We start from the raw sequence: 19430 nt of genomic DNA on the forward strand, positions 1-19430 counted from the left end.
TGATCTTTTGTCAGAACTGGGAAAGCTTCCTAGTTGTTTTTGGGCAAGTGCAGTGGGGGGGGAAAGGGGGCAGAGTTTCCAATCATTTACATTTTCATTTTTTGTTGTATTGTTACTCTGATCTTTTTGTTCTCGGTTTCATAGGGCAGCATGGTGGCAGAGTGATTAGCACTGCTGCCTCACAGTGCCAGGGACCCGTGTTCAATTCCTGGTTCGAGTCCTGTCTGTGTGGAATCTGCACATACTCCCCGTGTCTGTGTGGGTTTCCTCCAGGTGCTCCGGTTTCCTCCCACAGTCCGAAAGATGTGCATTGGCCATGCTGAATTCTCTTTCAGTATACCAGAGCGGGCGCTGGACTGTGACAACTAAGGGACTTTCACAATAACTTCATTGCAGTGTTAATGTAAGACTACTTGTGACACTAATAAATAAACTCATATGCTAATCCAATGTAGTTTGAGGAACAGCACCAGGAACTGTGCAGATTGTAATAATTTCAGTCGACAGCCACCACTCTCATTTGTTTCATATAGCAATGGTTCTGCTGCTAATGTTCCTTTTGACCTCTAAAGAAACAAAAGGACAACTCCATTACCAGTCCTTCTCATTTTACACCTTTTAATCTCACTTGCCTCCCATCCTCATTCCTGCCTGCCAGCAGATGACACATCTTCACTTGTGTTCAATCCTTCACTCCCCACTTTCCCATGCCTCTGCATTTGATTAAAAACTAGTACATCTTTAATATTTTCTGGTTCAAATGAATGGGCCCTGACCTGAAACCTTAACAATACAACCAAAGAACGTGTGTGCTGCAGAACAATGGTGAACTGTCTTATGTTAGTCTCTGGGAGAAACAATTATGATTAGCATATGAGCCCCCTTTGCTTTTTACACTTGTTCATAGAACGAAATCCTACAGTGCAGTAAGAGGCCATTCAGCCCATTGAGCCTACACCAACAACAATCCCACTCAAGCCCTTGTCCCACGTACTAACTCTGCTAATTGCCCTGACACTAAGGGGCAACGTGACTTGGCCTATCAACCTAATTTGTACTTTTTTTTGAGTGTGGGAGGAAGCTAGAGCACCCAGAAGAAATTCACGCAGACATGGAGAGGACATACAAACTCCAACACAGACAGCTACCTGAGGCTGGAATCAAACCCAGGTCCCTGGTGCTGCGAGGCAGCAGTTCTAACCATTGTGCCACAATGCCATGTGACTACAAATTGCTTCTAAATGCCTAGCATTGTAACTTACTTTTCTTGCTTTGTAAGAAAAATTAAATTAAAATATCTGAAAACATACAGCAATTGGCTTTAAAGACAAGTTAAAGCCTTCACGTTTGCAACAGACTAATAGCCTGTGTTTTATATGGTAAAAAGCACTTGTCCTTATAATTACAAATATGTATATTTATAAATGCAATTTTCAGCCTTATCTTTCCAATTTTAATTGATGCTTTAACTGAGTAAAGAAGTAGGAGAGTTGTTGCTATTCGCTCCCCACTTTCCCAAGTTGATAGAACTGGGATTAGGTTTGGAATTGTCTCTGTTAATTACTCTGTGGTTAACTTGGGTGAAAGAGCTCAATGTCATCTCTCTAAATGTCTACTAAACACAGCCAGTGGTAAAAAAGCTGGTATAAAAAGACTTCCTGACATGTTCATTTGTCTCTATTTAAGGCTTAAAATAGTGAGCTATGAACCTTGTATTCCAAATCTATATCAAAGTCAGAATAAAATATGTTGGGCTACATGAAACTGCACTATTTATATTTGCATATTTAATGCAACGATTAAAACTTGCAACAGGGGTATAAGAACTCGGGAACTACATCTGAACAAATGATTTGTCTATATAGTGATGTGTGTGTGTGTATATAAAGGACAATGTACTAGACGAGCAATTTGCATTCGCATAGGAAGTGGGTTTTTTATTGGTAACAATGGGACAAAGAAACTCATTTGAAATTTAGATTTCAGTTCTGTATGGTGCTGTTTTACATCCACTGAATAGCAAAGTCCTTCATTTGTAAGTGTTTTTAAGATAAAGCTGCAATATTAGTTTGTTGTATAAATTGTTCTTTATAATATTCAAATGACACAGTACGCTTTTTAGATCCTTACAGAAGATACTTTGTTGAGATCAAGTGATAACCCTGGAAGATATCTTTAAGGATTTTAGGTGATGGAGACACTACTTTTCTTTGACTAACCAATAAAAGTTGTCAGCAAAGTTAGTTAAATGCATTTTACTCCTCCTCCTCCCCCCCTAAAAGTGCAACAATTACTTTGGTTTTTTTCCTCCATTAATTTCTCACCCTCTCATTATTTCTTCTGGAAACTTTAACTCCTTGTCTGTATTTGATTTTTTTTATAGGTGCCAGGTCCTATCAATTTATTACAAAAGCGGCCTAGACATTGAGCCTTTCACCAGGCCCCATCCTGCCTTAATTGGATTTCCTGCACTTAAATTCCAACAGGGCACTGAATAGACACCAGATATCCTAGCTGATCCACCCCTACTCCCAACCCTAATCTATGATGCTGAAGCCAATAATAAAACCTCTGCCATTTGTCTTAGATTAAACTTTGAGCCTCGTGATTCAGTTACTCATTATCTTAATCATCTGAGCCATTAGGAAACCCTTTTATCATGAGATGTATATTGCCGGAAATCCACATGTATCTTCTTAGGAGGTTGATTTTTAAAAAACATTGAAGTTGCTATCACTTGAATGATTCGTTGTTTCTTAGACTTTCCCCTCTCTCCATCTCTCCCAGGTCTGAAGCACAGAAAAGGTGTTCCAGAGAAAATTGCCCTCTTCAATGGGGAACAGTTTGTATTTGAAGAGACGGACTGGTACCTTCAAGATCTCTTTAAAGTGTGGTGGCGGTATGGCTTTAGTTTGCTGCGTCTGCAGATGTGGGTGGAGGAGATAGTAGAGAAATTCATGAGGTACTGCCCACTGCAATTCATATATTGTTGTTTGTGTGACGTTATTCAGAAGCCTACACAGATCATGAGTGAAGGGACAACCTGAAAACTCCAATTCATTAGTTGAGGGGCACTCTGAAATATAATGCTCCAATTGTTACTGTAAAATTTATCCAGTTATATTTATTGCTTCTTTCATGATTTCAGGATATCCCAAACTTTTGCAACCTAGAGGTTATTGTAATGTGGGAAACTCAGTGGCCACTTGTTGTACAACAATACTCTACAAACAATAGTGAAATAAATGTCCCTATCATTTGTTTCAGGTATTCGTTGAGAAATACATGTTAACAAACATATCAGATCCTTTTTGGATCTTTCATATCCATCTTGGCGGGGTGGGTGGGTGGTTAGTGGCTGATGGCAGCTCAGATAGTGAAAGATTCCGTAAATACTGCATTAAAGTGCAACCAGGATTATGTGCCCAAAGCTCTGGAAAAGCACTTTCACTTCATATCCTTTTGAGTTTAGGCTAAGGCTGTAGGTGACAGCCCAAACTACTTTAAATGCAGGGATGTGGTCAAACCATATTTACAGCAGAATATTGCTCTGGATCAGTGTGGAATCTGTTATATAAAATGTTTCTGTTTTGGAATATAACTTCATTCTGTTTCCTTGTCTGATTCGCAATGTTTGTTCCAGAGCCTTGGAGTCTATAGTAAGTGAGAACATGGTTCACGCATTTGACCCCCAATAGGCACAGGCTCTGACAGCAAGTACAACCCCAATGGTATTTTGTTCGTTGTAGCTCATGGAATCTAAAGTTAATTATATAATGCTGTCCGTCAGATCAGCTGGCTTCCACCAGTGTTCATACTTGTAAACCTGTTGGTATGATACCTTAGCAGCACATTGATCAGGGAATTGAGACTTTTCTGTTTTTCATATGAATACCATTAATTTTCATTCTGTTCTAGTAATTCTTGGCTTTGTAACTGCCAAGATATAGTGAGTAAGAAGTCTCACAATACCAGATTAAAGTCTAACTTTAACCTGGTGTTGTGAGACTTCTTACTGTGTTTACCCCAGTCCAATGCCAGCATCTTCACATCATGAGATTTAGTGATCCAGGGCAGTTTATTTGTAAGCCTACCATGTTTTTCTCAAAAATCCACAGTTGTTCTAGTGATTTCTCATCGTAAGTTTGATAGCAATCCTCTAGAATGTCTAGGTCCCAAGTCCAAGCCTTTTTGGGAAAGTTTTCTGTATTGCCTCCTGCTGGTGGAGCCTTCATGTAAAGAGGGACTGAGAATGCTGTTCCGTAGGTTGCAAGTTTCCACTGCTAGGCCCTTAGATGACACCTGTTGTACCATAAACATTGGCACACATAATCTAGCCAGACATACGTGGCTGGTTAAAAACATGTAGTGCGCCTGGATGCCCAGGGTTGGCAGAAGGACTAAATATAGTTTGACAGAGAGGCTTTACAAAGTTTCCTTTATAATAGGGCAGCATAGGGTACACAGATTGCTCCATCCCCCTTTTTGTGACAGGCCTGCTACCATGAGTGTTCCAGGAGTCTTTGGTTGCATGGAGGGTAATGACATGCAGCCATGCAAACCCCACTCCCGTAAGAACATAAGAAATAGGAGCAGGAGTAGGCCATCCAGCCCTTCGAGCCTGCCCCGCCATTCAATAAGATCATGGCTGATCTGTTGTAGCTCAGTTCCACTTTCCCGCCCTCTCCCCATAACCCTTAATCCCCTCTCTTATCAAGAACCCATCAACCCGCTTCTTAAAAATATTTAGCGAGGCAGCCTCCACCACTTCAACGGGCAGAGAATTCCAGAGATTCACCACCCTTTGAGTGAAGAAGTTCCTCCTCAACTCCGTTCTAAACCGCCTCCCCTTTATCTTGAGGCTGTGCCCCCTAGTCCTACTGTCTTTTTTGAGCGGGAAGAGTCTCTCCACCTCTATCCTATCCATCCCATTCATCATCTTATACGTCTCAATGAGATCTCCCCTCATTCTTCTAAACTCTAACGAGTACAAGCCTAGTTTATTCAGCCTCTCCTCATAGCTCAATCCCCTCAACTCCGGTATCAGCCTAGTAAACCTCCTCTGCACTCCCTCCAGGGCCAAAATATCCTTGCGCAGGTGCGGCGCGCAAAACTGCACACAGTACTCCAGCTGCGGCCTCACCAATGCCCTATACAGCTGCAGCAAGACCTCCCTACTTTTATATTCAATCCCCCTCGCTATGAAGGCCAGTAGCCAGCAATAAAGTAACCAAAGTGGTTGTGATTCCAGCAGGACTGCAAGGCTTGTGCTCCTGTGAATTTTCTAATCTGTTGTTACTTTTATAATTAAGAAAACTCTTCCTGAACATATTTGAGATGTTCTTGTTGATGCCTTACAACAGTTGACTTTTAAAGTGCAGTTTAAGATAGCCCATTGTTCTGTTGCACAGAGCTACAATCTACAACTTGGTGAGAGCCCAATCTTTCCTATGTTTTGAGGGACATGCCAACTGAAGACTAGAGACTTTCGCAGAGTGATGAAAGAGAAATTTAAGATACCCATAGAATTGTCAAATCTGTGAAGTCAGTGTTGTGAAATGATAGTTGTTTCTTGCAGTAAACATGCATGTGATTGGGGAAGCAACCTTTGTATCTCATTGGGGCTAATTTTCCCCTCCTTCGTCTATCTTCCTTTCTCCCATTACCCTTGCTGTCCTGAAAACAATTGATGTTGGTTGTATCACACAAACGGCCATTGTGTTCATCTATAAACAGATAGTTTGAGTTGGTAGGAGATAGCACAATTGAGCTCAGTACTGTTTAGTCACTTGATATCAAAGCTGCTTCTACTCAATTGGCAAAGGGAAAGCAAGTCAATAGCATCTACTGAAATAATTGTCAGTCCATTTTTAAAATACTGGGCATCTCTCGATAGTTGATGAATGAAACTTAGAGTGAAATGTTTAAAATGTTTTTACGTTAGTACCATTACTGCCTGCCGATCAGTGAGTCTCAGTTTTCTCAAGATGTAAGAAATGTTTAACCCTATGTTGTCATTGTGGGGCAGGATCTACAAGTACCAGTCCCATGGCTACGCGTTCAGTACAGTGGAAGAAATGTTGCAGTCATTGGGTGGGGAGCGTTTCATTAACATGACACAGCGATCTGTGGCAGAGACTCTGCAAGAATTGGGAATCTCACAACGCTTCATTGATGAAATAGTCACTGCCATTATGAGGGCGAACTACGGTCAGTCAGTAAACATTCCTGCATTTGTTGGTATGTACCTCTTCAATCTTTTACGTGGTTAATCAACATATAGTAATTTAGCAACAATACATATAAAACATTCATATTTACAGGGGAATAAACGCTGGGCATAGTTGTCATTTAAAGAATTGCTACTGGCTGGACTAATTTTAATTATCTGGTTGCATGATAAATCAATCGCTATTGCACTTTAGATTTCTTACTAAGAAAGACCTGCGTCCATTTCACAATCAGGCTTCCGTCAAAGGTGTTTACTCTGGTACGAATGTATGATGGGATTTGTGAAATGCTGTAGCCTGTATTGCTGGAGAAGATATTGATAACACGATTTTTATTGGTTGCATAGTGCCAAAAACTTCCTTGTACCTTGTCTGTTTTATAATACGTTTGTTTGCGTCTAAGATTTGGACTTAGGCCTGCAACAATCAGCTGCAATATTACTCTCCATTTAAAGAGTACATTTCTTTGTAAATAGAGATTGACGCAGCTAGATGCAATCTATGCTTCTCCTTTTTTGAGATAAGCGCTTGCTTCCTGAGATGGTCACAGAAATTTCTGCCAGAAAGATAATTGCTGGAACTCTTCCACCTCGCCCACCACAGAATCGGCGTGGACGAGGGTCCGACAACGAAAATCTCCATTGACCTCGGGTGGGAATTTCTGGTCTTGCCTGAGGGAGGCTGTAAAATCCTGCCCAATATTAGCAGGTCTTGCTGTGTTCAGCATGATTTTAAGTTTGTAGTGCAATTCTTCAACTTCTGTCTTTGCAGTTCATTTCTCCTTTTTACAGATTAAATTGAAAGGTAGAGAACGGTGAAATGTAGAGCCCTCCCCCCTTCCAAAGACACGCATTATAGCGTTCCATCAGCAGGTTTGAGTCCAGCCCATGGCTGAATCCATGTGCCTGTTGCATTGCTTTCATTTTATATGTACGATGTAGATTATTCTCTTCACCAAAGGGCAGGATTCTCTGATCTTGGCAAAAGTGGAGAATTTGGCACTGAGCCAAAACTCCATTCCCTGCAGTGGCACCGGAGAATCCATACTGTGGAGCTTTTTGGTGAAAAGGATAAAGGTACACATCTGGATGGCTGTGATGTTGCTGCTCAGGAACGCTTTTAAGACCGTTATCATTTGTGTAATGCAGACTCCAGACATGCCAAGCAAGTTTATAATGTAAAAATACTTTGAATCTTAGAATTGCCTAAAAGTAATTAAGGCTACCGTATTATCACTGTTGCATCTTTGTACACATGAACCATAATTTGCCCCAGTGCTGCTAAAAGTTGTATATCCTGTGGCATGCTGAGTTCATGTTATTGTACTGTTGATTCAGCTCACTTGAGGCAATTGCCACGTGTAAGGTATATTTTTAAGAAGCGATACCTTTGGAAATAAACGGCACCACTTTCTGCTGAGAAAGCCTCTTGAGGAAGCCCGTCCCAAGTTTCAGCCAGTAATGTCATACAAATGACTTCTATTGAATGGTCAGAGCCTCATTGCGTCCTCTCTTCCTTTTCCTGCTTTTTATGGCTGACCCCACTCCCACTGTGCTTGCTGACTGCCTGGTGGAACTAGGATTGGAAATGCTGGGAAAGGTGCTGCTTTCCATCACTTCATGCTGCTCCACAGATTGCAAATTTGCCAGGTTTAGATTTTTTTTGCTCTTTTGCCCTTGCCTAACTTTAATGTGGATTTAATAATTTGGATAAACTGTGAACAACTGTTTGCTTGAGTTTGTGTCTTTTTTTATGCCCTGTTTGTGAACACAAACTGATGAAGGAACTTGAGAGTCCAAAAGCTAGCGCTGCCAAATAAACCAGTTGCACTTTAACCTGGTGAGACTTCTTACTGTGTGGAATATTGAACAGGCATGTTTGCTATATAAATTAATGGTCCCTACTTATTTCTGATTTGATTTACTTCAGGAACAGTACACAAGCAGATGTCTGAAAGTGTTTGATCTTGAGCAATTGCAGTGGCTAGAGAGGAGGAGTGGTCTTATGTACTCGTGGATTTTTATTTTGTGAACTGCATGCATTTCCTGTAGTAATATTTTAAACAGAGAAGGAACTCGTGAGCGTGTTTGCTTCTGCCTTGGATGTGCCGTCCCTTCCAGTTTTTCTCAGTACTTTTTCATTGTTTTTGAACCCCTTGCTACAACTGTGGGGCACCTCTCCCAGATTTTTGGTTCTGCCACCTGCATTGGAACAAATGCAGGATGGAAAGGGTCAATGCTGGCTGACCTTGTGCCTAGCCAGCCTTTGTTTGCCCAGTAATATATATGTCAGTAAACTGAGAATCTAAAAGCAGATGTTTTATGGCCTGCCTGTCTGGCTGTCTCGGGGTCAAGTGTGGGTCACACTGAGCTGTCAATCAAGCTTATCTAGTACTTCATTGGTGCTAACTAATCAGATTTGAATGAATGTGATTTAGCTCCCTTTAATGTTCTTGAGAAGTAGGATTTTTTTTTACATAACAGACATTTACAACTGGTGATTTTCCCCTCTTCCCATCCTGGTGTTCTCAGGCTATAGTGCATACCCTGTGGTTAACAGGGCAATCAGATAACCTACCCCACCACACCACCACCACCACCACACCACCCCCCCCCCCCCCCCTCCCCAAACAGCTTTTTCTAATGTGGCGGAGAACCAGTTGCCAAACGATGCTTAACAGCAGCACCCACACAGCTTTTGTTCAACTCTTTTAACTGATGCTCCACAGGGAAGTAAAAGAGGAAAAAGACGTGTGTGCTTTGTGGTGTTGAATCTTTCTTCCCATTGAGCATTCTACCATAACATAAGAAAAATAAGAAATAGGAGCAGGAGTAGGCCATCTAGCCCTTCGAGCCTGCCCTGCCATTCAATAAGATCATGGCTGATCTGTCGTGTCTCAGTTCCACATTCCCGCCCTCTCCCCATAACCCTTAATCCCCTCTCTTATCAAAAACCCATCAACCTGCGTCTTAAAAATATTTAGCGAGGCAGCCTCCACCACTTCAACGGGCAGAGAATTCCAGAGATTCACCACCCTTTGAGTGAAGAAGTTCCTCCTCAACTCCATTCTAAACCGCCCCCCCTTTACCTTGAGACTGTGCCCCCTAGTCCTACTGTCCTTTCTGAGCGGGAAGAGTCTCTCCACCTCTATCCTATCCATCCCATTCATCATCTTATATGTCTCAATGAGATCTCCCCTCATTCTTCTAAACTCTAACGAGTACAAGCCTAGTTTATTCAGCCTCTCCTCCTCAACCCCCTCAACTCCGGCATCAGCCTAGTAAACCTCCTCTACACTCCCTCCAAGGCCAAAATATCCTTGCGTAAGTGCGGCGACCAAAACTGCACACAGTACTCCAGCTGCGGCCTCACCAGTGCCCTATACAGCTGCAGCAAGACCTCCCTACTTTTTTATTCAATCCCCCTCGCTATGAAGGCCAGCATCCCATTCGCCTTCCTGACCACCTGCTGCACCTGCAAGCTGGGTTTTTGCGACTCATGCACAAGGACCCCGAGGTCCCTCTGCACCGTCGCCTGCTGCAGTTTTTCGCCACGTAAGTAATAATCCTTCCTACCATTATTCCTACCAAAGTGGACCACCTCTCACTTGCCAACATTAAATTCCATTTGCCAGTTCCTGGCCCATTTGCCCAGCCTATCTAGATCCTTCTGCAGACTCTCCACACCCTCCGCGCAATTTGCCGTTCCACCAATCTTGGTGTCATCAGCAAATTTCGACACCATACACTCGGTTCCCTCCTCCAGATCATCTATATAAATGGTAAATAGCTGAGGCCCCAGCACCGACCCCTGGGGCACTCCACTAGTCACCAACCGCCAATCCGAATAGCACCCATCAACCCCCACTCTCTGCCTCCTATTTGACAGCCAATCCTCTATCCACGCTAACACCCTACCCCCAACTCCGTGCCCCTTTACCTTCTGCAATAACCTCTTGTGAGGTACCTTGTCAAACGCCTTCTGAAAATCAAGAAAGACCACATCCACCGGCTCTCCTCTATCCACCACCCTAGGCACATCCTCATAGAACTCCAATAAATTTGTCAGACACGACTTCCCCTTAACGAAACCGTGCTGCGTCTGCTCTATCAAGCAATTCCCCTCAAGATGCCTCGCTATTTCTTCCTTGATGACGGATTCTAACATTTTACCTACAACAGACGTTAAACTAACCGGCCTATAATTCCCTGCCTTTTGCCTGCCACCCTTCTTAAACAACGGCGTAACATTAGCCGTTTTCCAATCTTCCGGCACTTCCCCGGAATCCAGCGACGTTTGGAAAATAACCACCAAGGCATCCACTATCACCTCCGCTGTTTCTTTCAGAACCCTTGGATGCATTCCATCCGGTCCTGGGGACTTGTCCACAATCAGTCCCTCCAGTCTGTCGAGCACCGCCTCTCTAGTAACAATAATGTCATTTGAGACCCTCCTGTCCTACCATTCTTTCCATCGCTAACACCCGGCAAATTATTCACGTCCTCCTCCGTGAAGACCGAAACAAAAAAGTTATTCAAGGCCTCAGCCATTTCCCCAGCCCCTACCACTAAGTCCCCCCTCTCATCCTCTAAGGGTCCAACGTTCACCCTAGCCAGCATCTTCCTTTTTATATATTTATAAAAACTCTTGCTATCCTTTTTTATATTAAGCGCTAGACCAGCTTCATAGTTTCTTCTACGCTTCTTTATCAACTTCTTTGTCAATCTTTGTTGACATTTAAACCTCTCCCAATCCTCTTCTCGCCCACTACCCTTAGCTACTCTAAACGCCTCCGCTTTTAATTTAACACTTACCTTCACCTCCTTCGTTATCCACGGCTTATTACCTCTCCTCCTACGGTCCTTTTTAACCATTGGAATAAATTTCTGTTGAGCACCAAGAAAGATCTCCTTAAAGATCCTCCACTGCTCCTCAGCAGACCTACCTTCCAACACGCTCCCCCAGTCAACATTCGCCAATTCTTCTCTCATCCTTCCGTACTCTCCTCTGTTCAAACAAAGGACGCGTGTCCGGGAACCCACTTTCTCCTCCTCCATCTGCACCAGAAACTCCACCATACAATGATCACTCTCCCCAAGAGGATCCTTCACCGCAAGGTCCCTAATTCTACCCGCCTCGTTACATAACACCAGATCCAAGATAGCTCGCTCCCTCGTCGGCTCCAACACACACTGTTCAAGGAAACTATCCCGGCAGCATTCCAAGAACTCCTCCTCGAGCCCACCGCGTCCAACATGGGTCGACCAATCAATATGTAGATTGAAATCCCCCATAATTATCACCTTTCCATTCCTGCACGCCGCACTTGCGCGTTAACAGCCCGCCCCACCTCCAGATCATTATTCGGGGGCCTATAGACGACACCCACCAGCGTCTTCCTCCCTTTGCTGTTCCTAATCTCCACCCACAATGATTCCACTTTCTGCTGTTTGGTTCCTATATCATCCCTTGCTACCACCCTGATGCTATCCTTAATCAGCAGAGCTACGCCCCCCCCTTTTCCCTCCTGCCTATCCTTCCTAAACACTTGATACCCCTGGACATTCAGCTCCCAGTCCCTGTCACCTTGCAGCCAATTCTCTGTAATGGCTACCAGATCATATCCATTTGTGCTGATCTGCGCCACCAGCTCATCCACTTTATTCCGAATGCTTTGTGCATTTAGATAAAGTGCCTTCATCCCAGCCTTCACCTGGACCCTATTTGCTGGAACGCCACCAACCATACTCACGCCCCCTACTCCCTTTATTATTGGGACATCCTCGGCCTCTTCCCTTACCTGTACCATCTCCTTAACTTTAGACCCCGTAATGTCACCTTCCCTCGCACTCGCGCGCACACACACACACACACACACACACACACACACACACACACACACACACACACACACACACACACACACACACACACACACACACTACAGTCCTATTTACACGATTCGCCAGGACTCTGGTCCCAGCACGGTTCAGACCAACCCCATCCCATCCAAACAGGTCCCAACTACCCCAATACTGATGCCAATGCCCCATAAATTCAAACCCATTCCTCCCACACATTCACTTCCTTAATCTTATCAACCTTATGCCCATCTGCACTCGGTTCGGGCAGTAGTCCAGAGATAACCACCTTGTCGGTTCTACTTTTTAATTCCATTCCCAGTTTTTCATACTCCCTCCCCAGATCCTCAGTTTGCATTTTGCCTACGTCGTTGGCACCCACATGTACTACAACGACCGGATTCTCACCCTCCCACTCCAGGTTCCTCTGCAGCCCAGATGTGACACCCTGGACCCGAGCACCAGGCAGACAACACACCCTTCTGTGCACTTTGTCATTGTGACAAAGGACAGTGTCAATACCCTTAAACGACTGCATTCCTTTTCACCTTCTCTTTGCCTATATCCTGCGTCTGCATCACTGTACCGTGTGCAGTTTGCTCACCAACCTCACCTCCCTCGTTCTTGTCCACACTGGAAGCAAGAACCTCAAACCTGTTATGCAGATTGAGAGGCTGAGGCCTCCGGTCCCCACCCTCCTTCCTCCGGTCCCCACCGCCCTCCTTCCGCTCAGCAGCCCCCTCTTGTTCCTGACCCTTAGAGTTAGCCAGTCTAGGGGGGGTGGATGTCACTTGCACCTCATTGACAATGGCACCCTCTCTTCCCCTGATGAGCCTCAGTGTCTGAAGCTCAGAGGCCAGCTCATCTATCTTGAGCTGGAGCTCCTCCAGCAACCTGCACTTACTGCAGACATGGTCACTGGGAAGGACCCTGGGGTCCACCAGCTCCCACATCATACAGAAACAGCACATCACATGCCCCTCCATTATTCACTGTAGTAGTATTGAAAATTTCCACACAAACTTACCTGGCCCTTTTTCTCCCCAGCCCTTTGATCCTAAGCCCTAATAGCTCACTCTGCTTCCCTCTCACTCCGCTGCCTGCTCCGACGCTGCCCGCTGTCTACACCAGGCCTCCTTTTAAACCTGGCACTGTTTTAAAGCCTGCTCACCCACAAATCCCTGCTATCCAGTCCCTTAGAATTCTTAAAGCGGTAAATACAAAAAGCCCGCAAAAATGCTTTTAAATGATTTAAACAGTTCTACAAGGTAAGTTCTTACTACAAAAGTGCTTTAAACTTATTTAAACAGGTTTTTAACAGGTAATTTCTTATCTGACTCTCTGCTCCCTCACTCGTTTGCACACCCAGTGGAAGTGACTGCTGGGGCTACACGGTAGCAGGGTGGAAGTCTTGTCACACAATGGTGGTGTCCCTACCTCTGGACCAGAAGCTCCAGATTCTAGTCCAACTCCAGGACTTGTTGGTCATGAAAGAGTGTTCATAGTGCAGTTCAACTGGCTGATAATCAGCTCAGGAATACTTCTACCACTTCCCCCATTGTTCCCCAAAGGAAAAAAAGACTGTGAAGTTACGCTTAAAAAAGAACTGGAGCAGGAAACTGCGTTCAAAAGAGAAATTAATCGATCTTATAGTGATGCATTCTGTTGCGGTACTAACATGCTGAAATATAATGCTTTTTCCTTTGTTTACCCTTTCCATGAATAGGAGCAGGGAAGGTCTGTTCAGGGAGAGGAAAATCATAATGAAACTGCCAAATCCAAATTTGTTTGAAAGCTGCTTTTAATTAATTGAAAGATGTGTTTTGTTCTCTTCCACTGTATTTCCTCGGAAACATTTTCTTGTCCTTTGCTTGGATATTATTTGTAGAGGAATGCACACTTTACCTGTAGAGGACTTTACTCCCGGTTTTACAAAATATGAAGACACATTGGGATGGAATGCTCTGACCTTCCCCATGGCTGGGATTCTCCAGTCCTGCTGCGGTGATGGAGTTTTGGCTGAGTGCCAAATTCTCCGTTCTCACTGGCAGCAGTGATGGGCCGTGAATGGGATTGGAGAATTCCGATCCTGTTGTATCGACTACAGGTAGCCTTAAAGCAGCAAACACTTTGTTGCTTCAGATCTTTATTTTCTCCTAGGCTATGAGAATATTGCTATTATTTATAAATATGATGACGGGCTGAATCAAGACAATTTTTTCTGTGAGTTCAAAGCAGGTTTCAAGTGGAACAGATATTATTGGAAATGTGCAGGATGGACAATGTTAGAAAAGTGCGTCAGTTCTATCAGCTTCTACTGAAATTATAACTTAAATGTTCAGTCATGAGCCAAAGGATTTATACTTAATAGTTAAGCTCTTCTCTTTAAATGGCAGCTTTGATAGCATGTGTAATTATTTCAGATTTGCGACAAAAGCTTATGTTTATCCAGCAACTCGTTAAAGTAGTAAAAATCACATGATACTGTCTGGGGCTGTTATCAAAAGAAAAATTGATACCGAGCTATGTCACAATTATGTGACAATTGCGTAGACTTGGATGAAAGAAGGGGAGAACTGGCAGTTTTGTATTCCAGGATTTAGATACAAGATAGAAAGGATGACAAAAGAGTTGGGGGTGTTGCTTTACTGATCAGGGAAAATATCACAGCTGTACAGAAGGAGGACATCTTTGTGGACATCATGCAATGAAGCCATTTGGGTAGAACTCAGGAACGGTGCACTCACGCTGTTGGTGTTGTATTACAGGCCTCCTAACAGCCAGCATGAAATGGAGGAACTGATCTGTCAGCAAATTATGGGAAAATGTAAAAACAGAAGAGTTGTTGTGATGGGTGATTTTAACTTGTCCAACATTGACTGGGATTCCTTTAGTGCCAAGGGCTTGGATGGGGCAAGATTTTTTTAGTGTCTCCAAGAGTGCTTCTTGAGGCAATATGTAGATAGCCTAACTCGGGAAGGGGCTGTCCTAGGCCTGGTTCTGGGAAATGAGCCTGGGTAGCTGATTGATGTCTCAGTGGGGGATCATTTTGGGAACAGTGATCACAATTCTGTAAGTTTCAAAACACTTGTAGAAAAGGATAGAAATTGTCCCAGAGTGAAAGTACTAAACTGGGGGAAGGATAACTATGACAGCATTAGTTAGGAGCTAGGTAAAGTAGACTGGGGGCAGCTGTCTGAGGGTAAACCAACATCCAATATGTGGGAGTCTTTTAAAGTCAGTTGTTAACAATTCAGGACAAGTATGTCTCTGTAAAAATGAAGAATAAAGATGGCAAGATTAGGGAACCCTGGATGACAAGAGATTGTGCGTTTTAGTGAAAAAGAAGAAAGAGGCATATATAATTTCAGGAAATTAAAAACGGATAAGATAAAAATGGATGAGGAATACAAAGATAGCAGGAAGGAGATTAAATAGGGACTTAGGAGGGCAAAAAGGGGCCATGAAATGTCCTTGGCAGGCAGGATTAAGGAGAATCCCTAGGCTTTTGATGCACATATAAGGAGGAAGGTAGCTAAGGAAAGGTAGAGCCATTCAAGTTCAGTGGAGGGAATTTGTGTGTGGAGCCAGATGAGGTGAGTGAGGTCCTTAACAAGTACTTTGCAGCAATATTCAGAAAATGGAAAGATGTGGTGGATGGTGAGTGTAGAAAGGAGGATGTTGACATTCTAGGACAAGTTGAGATAAAAAGAGAGGAGGTACTACAGGTTTTGAAAAGTATTAAGGTGGTCAAGTTCCCAGGGCCAGAAAGGGTCAATCCCAAAATACTGAGAGAGGTGAGGGAAGAAATTGTTGAGGCCTTGACCAAAATCTTTGTATCCTCTTTAGTCATGGGCAAGGTACCAGACGATTGGAGAGTAGCTAACGTTGTTTCTCTATTTAAGAAGGGCAGAAGAGACAATCCAGACAATTACAGGCCTGTGAGCCTTCAACAGTGGTGGGGAAATAATTGGAGCAGATTCTTAGGGACATGATGTACTCGTACCTGGAAGAGAATAGGTTTATTAGCGATAGGCAGCATGGTTTTGTGAAGGGGAGGTCATGTCTCACTAACTTGATTGAGTTTTTTGAGGAAGTGACAAGTAAAATTGACCAGGGCAGGACAGTGGATGTTGTAAACATGGACTTTAGTAAAGCCTTCAATAAGGTTCCTCGTGGGAGGCTGATACAGAAGGTGAAGCTATATGGGATCTGAGGTGAGCTGGTAAGTTGGATACAAAACTGGCTTGGGCATAGAAAGCAGAGGCTAGCAGTGGAAGGGTACTTTTCTAACTGGAGGTTTGTGACAAGTGGTGTTCCACAAGGATCAGTGCTGAGGCCTCTGATGTTTGTAATTATATATAAATGATTTGTAAGAAAATATAAGTAGCCTGATTAGTAAATTTGCAGATGATACAAAAATCTGGGGAGTAGCGGATATAGTGAGGAGGATTGTTAGAGAACACAGCAGGATAAAAATTGGCTGGAGACCTGGGCCGAAAGATGGCAAATGGAATTTAACCTGGACAAATGTGAGATCTACTGCAGAAGGAAAGTATACAGCAAATGGTAGAACACTTAGAAATGTTAGCATACAGAAGGGTCTAGATGTGCAGATCCACAGTTCCCTGAAGGTGGCAACTCAGGCGGAAAAGAAGGTGTGTGGCATGCTGGTCTTCAGTCAGGGCATTGAATATAGGAATTGGAAAATCATATTGCAGCTATATAAGACTTTGGTAAGTCCCAATTTCGAGTATTGTACAATTCTGGTGGCCACACTACTGGATAGATGTTGATGCATTGCACAAAGTGCAGAAGAGATTTAGCAGGATATTGCCTGGTTTGGAGGATGTGAATGGTAAAGAAAGGTTGAACAAACTTGGATTGTTTTCATTGGAGGATCAGAGGATGAGAGGGGACCTGATAGGGGTTTACAAGATTATGACAGGCTTGGAAAGAGTGGATAGCCTGAGTCTTTTTCCCACGGTTGAAAGATCAATTACTCGGGCATAGGTTGAGTGAGAAGTGGAAAGTTTAAAAGAGATATAGGGGGCAAGTTTTTCAGAGAGGTTGGTGAATACCTGGAACTTGCTTCCAGAGGAGGTGATGGAAGCAGATTCTATAAATAATGTTCAAGAAGCACCTGGATAGATATGGGAATAGAGGGATATGGATCACTTAGAGGCAAGAAAATACCAGGTTACAGAGTCATCTGTGTTGGCACAGACTTGGTGGGCCGAAGGGTCTGTTCCTGTGCTGTACTGTTCTTTGTATTGGCTGCCCCTCAGTTTGGGGATGATGTCTGCTCAGGGTTACAGATTTCTGCTGTGAGTCTTCAGACTGATTCTCGGTCCACAGATCTCTGGGTACATGAGACAGGATGTTCCCCAAGGCTGTGGTATTCAGGGTGCAATGTTTTTTTAATTCTCTGCCCCATTATTAAAATGTTTAGACGCAAAGAGTGACGCAGCTTCATGGACAAATTGTTGCCATTCTGATTGGTAGCAATTTCTTCCCAGTCATTAATATCAATGTAACTGCGATTCAAGGAGAGTTTCAGAATATCCATGAAGCATTTTCTTTGTCTTTCCCTGGAATGCTGGCCATTTCAATTGAGAAAACCTGGCCTGATGGGGGAGATGCTTTTCGGTCTTCCAGACAGTGTCCAGTTCATCAGAGTTGACGTTGAAGAGGTTTTGTCTGAATGCTTGTGAAGCTGGCTTCAAAAAGGACACGAGCTTTTTTTGATGGTCCTCCCTTGAATCAGGAGGCTGTGATGTAGGCATCATCGATGGAATTTCCTCAGCACTTATTCATGTCACTGATACACAGTCCAGGTCTCATTGCAGTATAGAAATGTGGTGGTGACAACTGCTCCATACACTGAAACCACAGTGATTTGCGAAGGGCTTTGTTCGCTCCTGTAGTTTTGTATCAAGAAGCTGGGCTGGAGCAGCTCATCTGATGTTGGATCTTTTCGCAAACAGTAGTTTTTTTGAGAAGGGTGTCTGCCAAACTATGGGAAATATTCACCTTACTGCAGAATCTGTCCTTCAACATGTACAAGTGGTGGACTACTTAGCTGAAGGGTTTTATGTGGCAACATTCAAGGCCAGGCCAAGTTTCTTGTACACAGAATTGAACAGCTAAGGAAGAGAGAAGATGCAGTTACATTGTTCAGTGCATTCCACAGACCACCAACTACTGGGAACAATGTAGAGGAACAAAATGGCAAGGAACGTACAGAGAGGTGAAATAATTATACAGTAATTATAATGGGGGACTTTAATTAACTGAATGTGGACTGATATTGTAATAGTATAAATGTCAGAAATGGGGCAAGAATTCCTACAGTGTATTCGGGAAACTTCTTCAGTATGTTCCCAGGCCAACAAGAAGAGAGGCCATACTAGACCTGGTTCTTGCGAATGAATTGCCCAGATGGATGAATTGAACATTTAGGGGACAGTGATCCTTGATGTTGATTTGATTATTGTTACATTTATTAGTATACAGTGAGAAGTATTATTCCTTCGCTTATACAGACAAAGCATACTGCACATAGGGAAGGAAAGGAGAGAATGCAGAATATAGTGCTACAGTCGTAGCTAGGCTGTAGAGAAAGATCACTTTAATGCAAAGTACGTCCATTCAAAAGCCTGACAACAGCAGGGAAGAAGCTGTTCTTGAATTGGTTGGTACGTGACCTCAGACTTTTGTATCCTTTCCCGACAGAAGGCGGAAGAGATTATGTCGAGGGTACGTGAGGTCCTTAATTATGCTGGCTGCTTTGCCGAGGCAGTAGCAAGTATAGACAATGTCAACAGTGTCTGTGCAGCATCAATGGGTGGGAAGCTGGTTTGAGGTTAGAAAAGCAAGATTGGGTTGGAAAATAAAGATTGCAAATCTCCAAAGAACTTACCACTTGAAGGAATGAGATTCTCACAGTTTAATTTTGTTAAGTTTTGGTGTTAGATTATTTAATTTGATTTATTATTGTCACATGTATTAGTATATAGTGCAAAGTATTGTTTCTTGCGCACTATACAGACAAAACATACCATACACAGGGAAGGAAAGAAGACAATGCAGAATGTGGTGTTGCAGTCATAGGTATGGTGTAGAGAAAGATCAACTTAATGTGAAGTTGGCAGCAGAGAAGAAGCTGTTTTTGAGTTGGTTGGTATGTGATCTCAGACTTTTGTATCTTTTTCCCGACAGAAGGTGGAAGAGGTTATGACCGGGATGCGTGGGGTCCTTTATTATGCTGGCTGCTTTTCCGAGGCAGCAATGATACAAAGTATCATAAGGTTTAGGTTGGCTAAGAAAAACAGTAAGA

At 43.3% G+C, this 19430-nt stretch overlaps 1 protein-coding gene across 1 annotated transcript in view; it reads left to right on the forward strand.

The window, feature by feature from the left end:
* pcyox1l (prenylcysteine oxidase 1 like) overlaps window positions 1-19430 on the forward strand; it is a 46670-nt gene that overhangs the window by 6963 nt on the left and 20277 nt on the right. The window contains exons 3-4 of the mRNA XM_080201656.1: window positions 2788-2962; window positions 6029-6240. Of these exons, the coding sequence (XP_080057782.1) occupies window positions 2788-2962; window positions 6029-6240 (387 nt within the window). The remainder of the gene's footprint in view (window positions 1-2787; window positions 2963-6028; window positions 6241-19430) is intronic.

Source organism: Carcharhinus amblyrhynchos, chromosome 13 (assembly GCF_965287045.1).
Source record: "Carcharhinus amblyrhynchos chromosome 13, sCarAmb.v2.hapA, whole genome shotgun sequence".
NCBI lineage: Eukaryota > Metazoa > Chordata > Chondrichthyes > Carcharhiniformes > Carcharhinidae > Carcharhinus > Carcharhinus amblyrhynchos.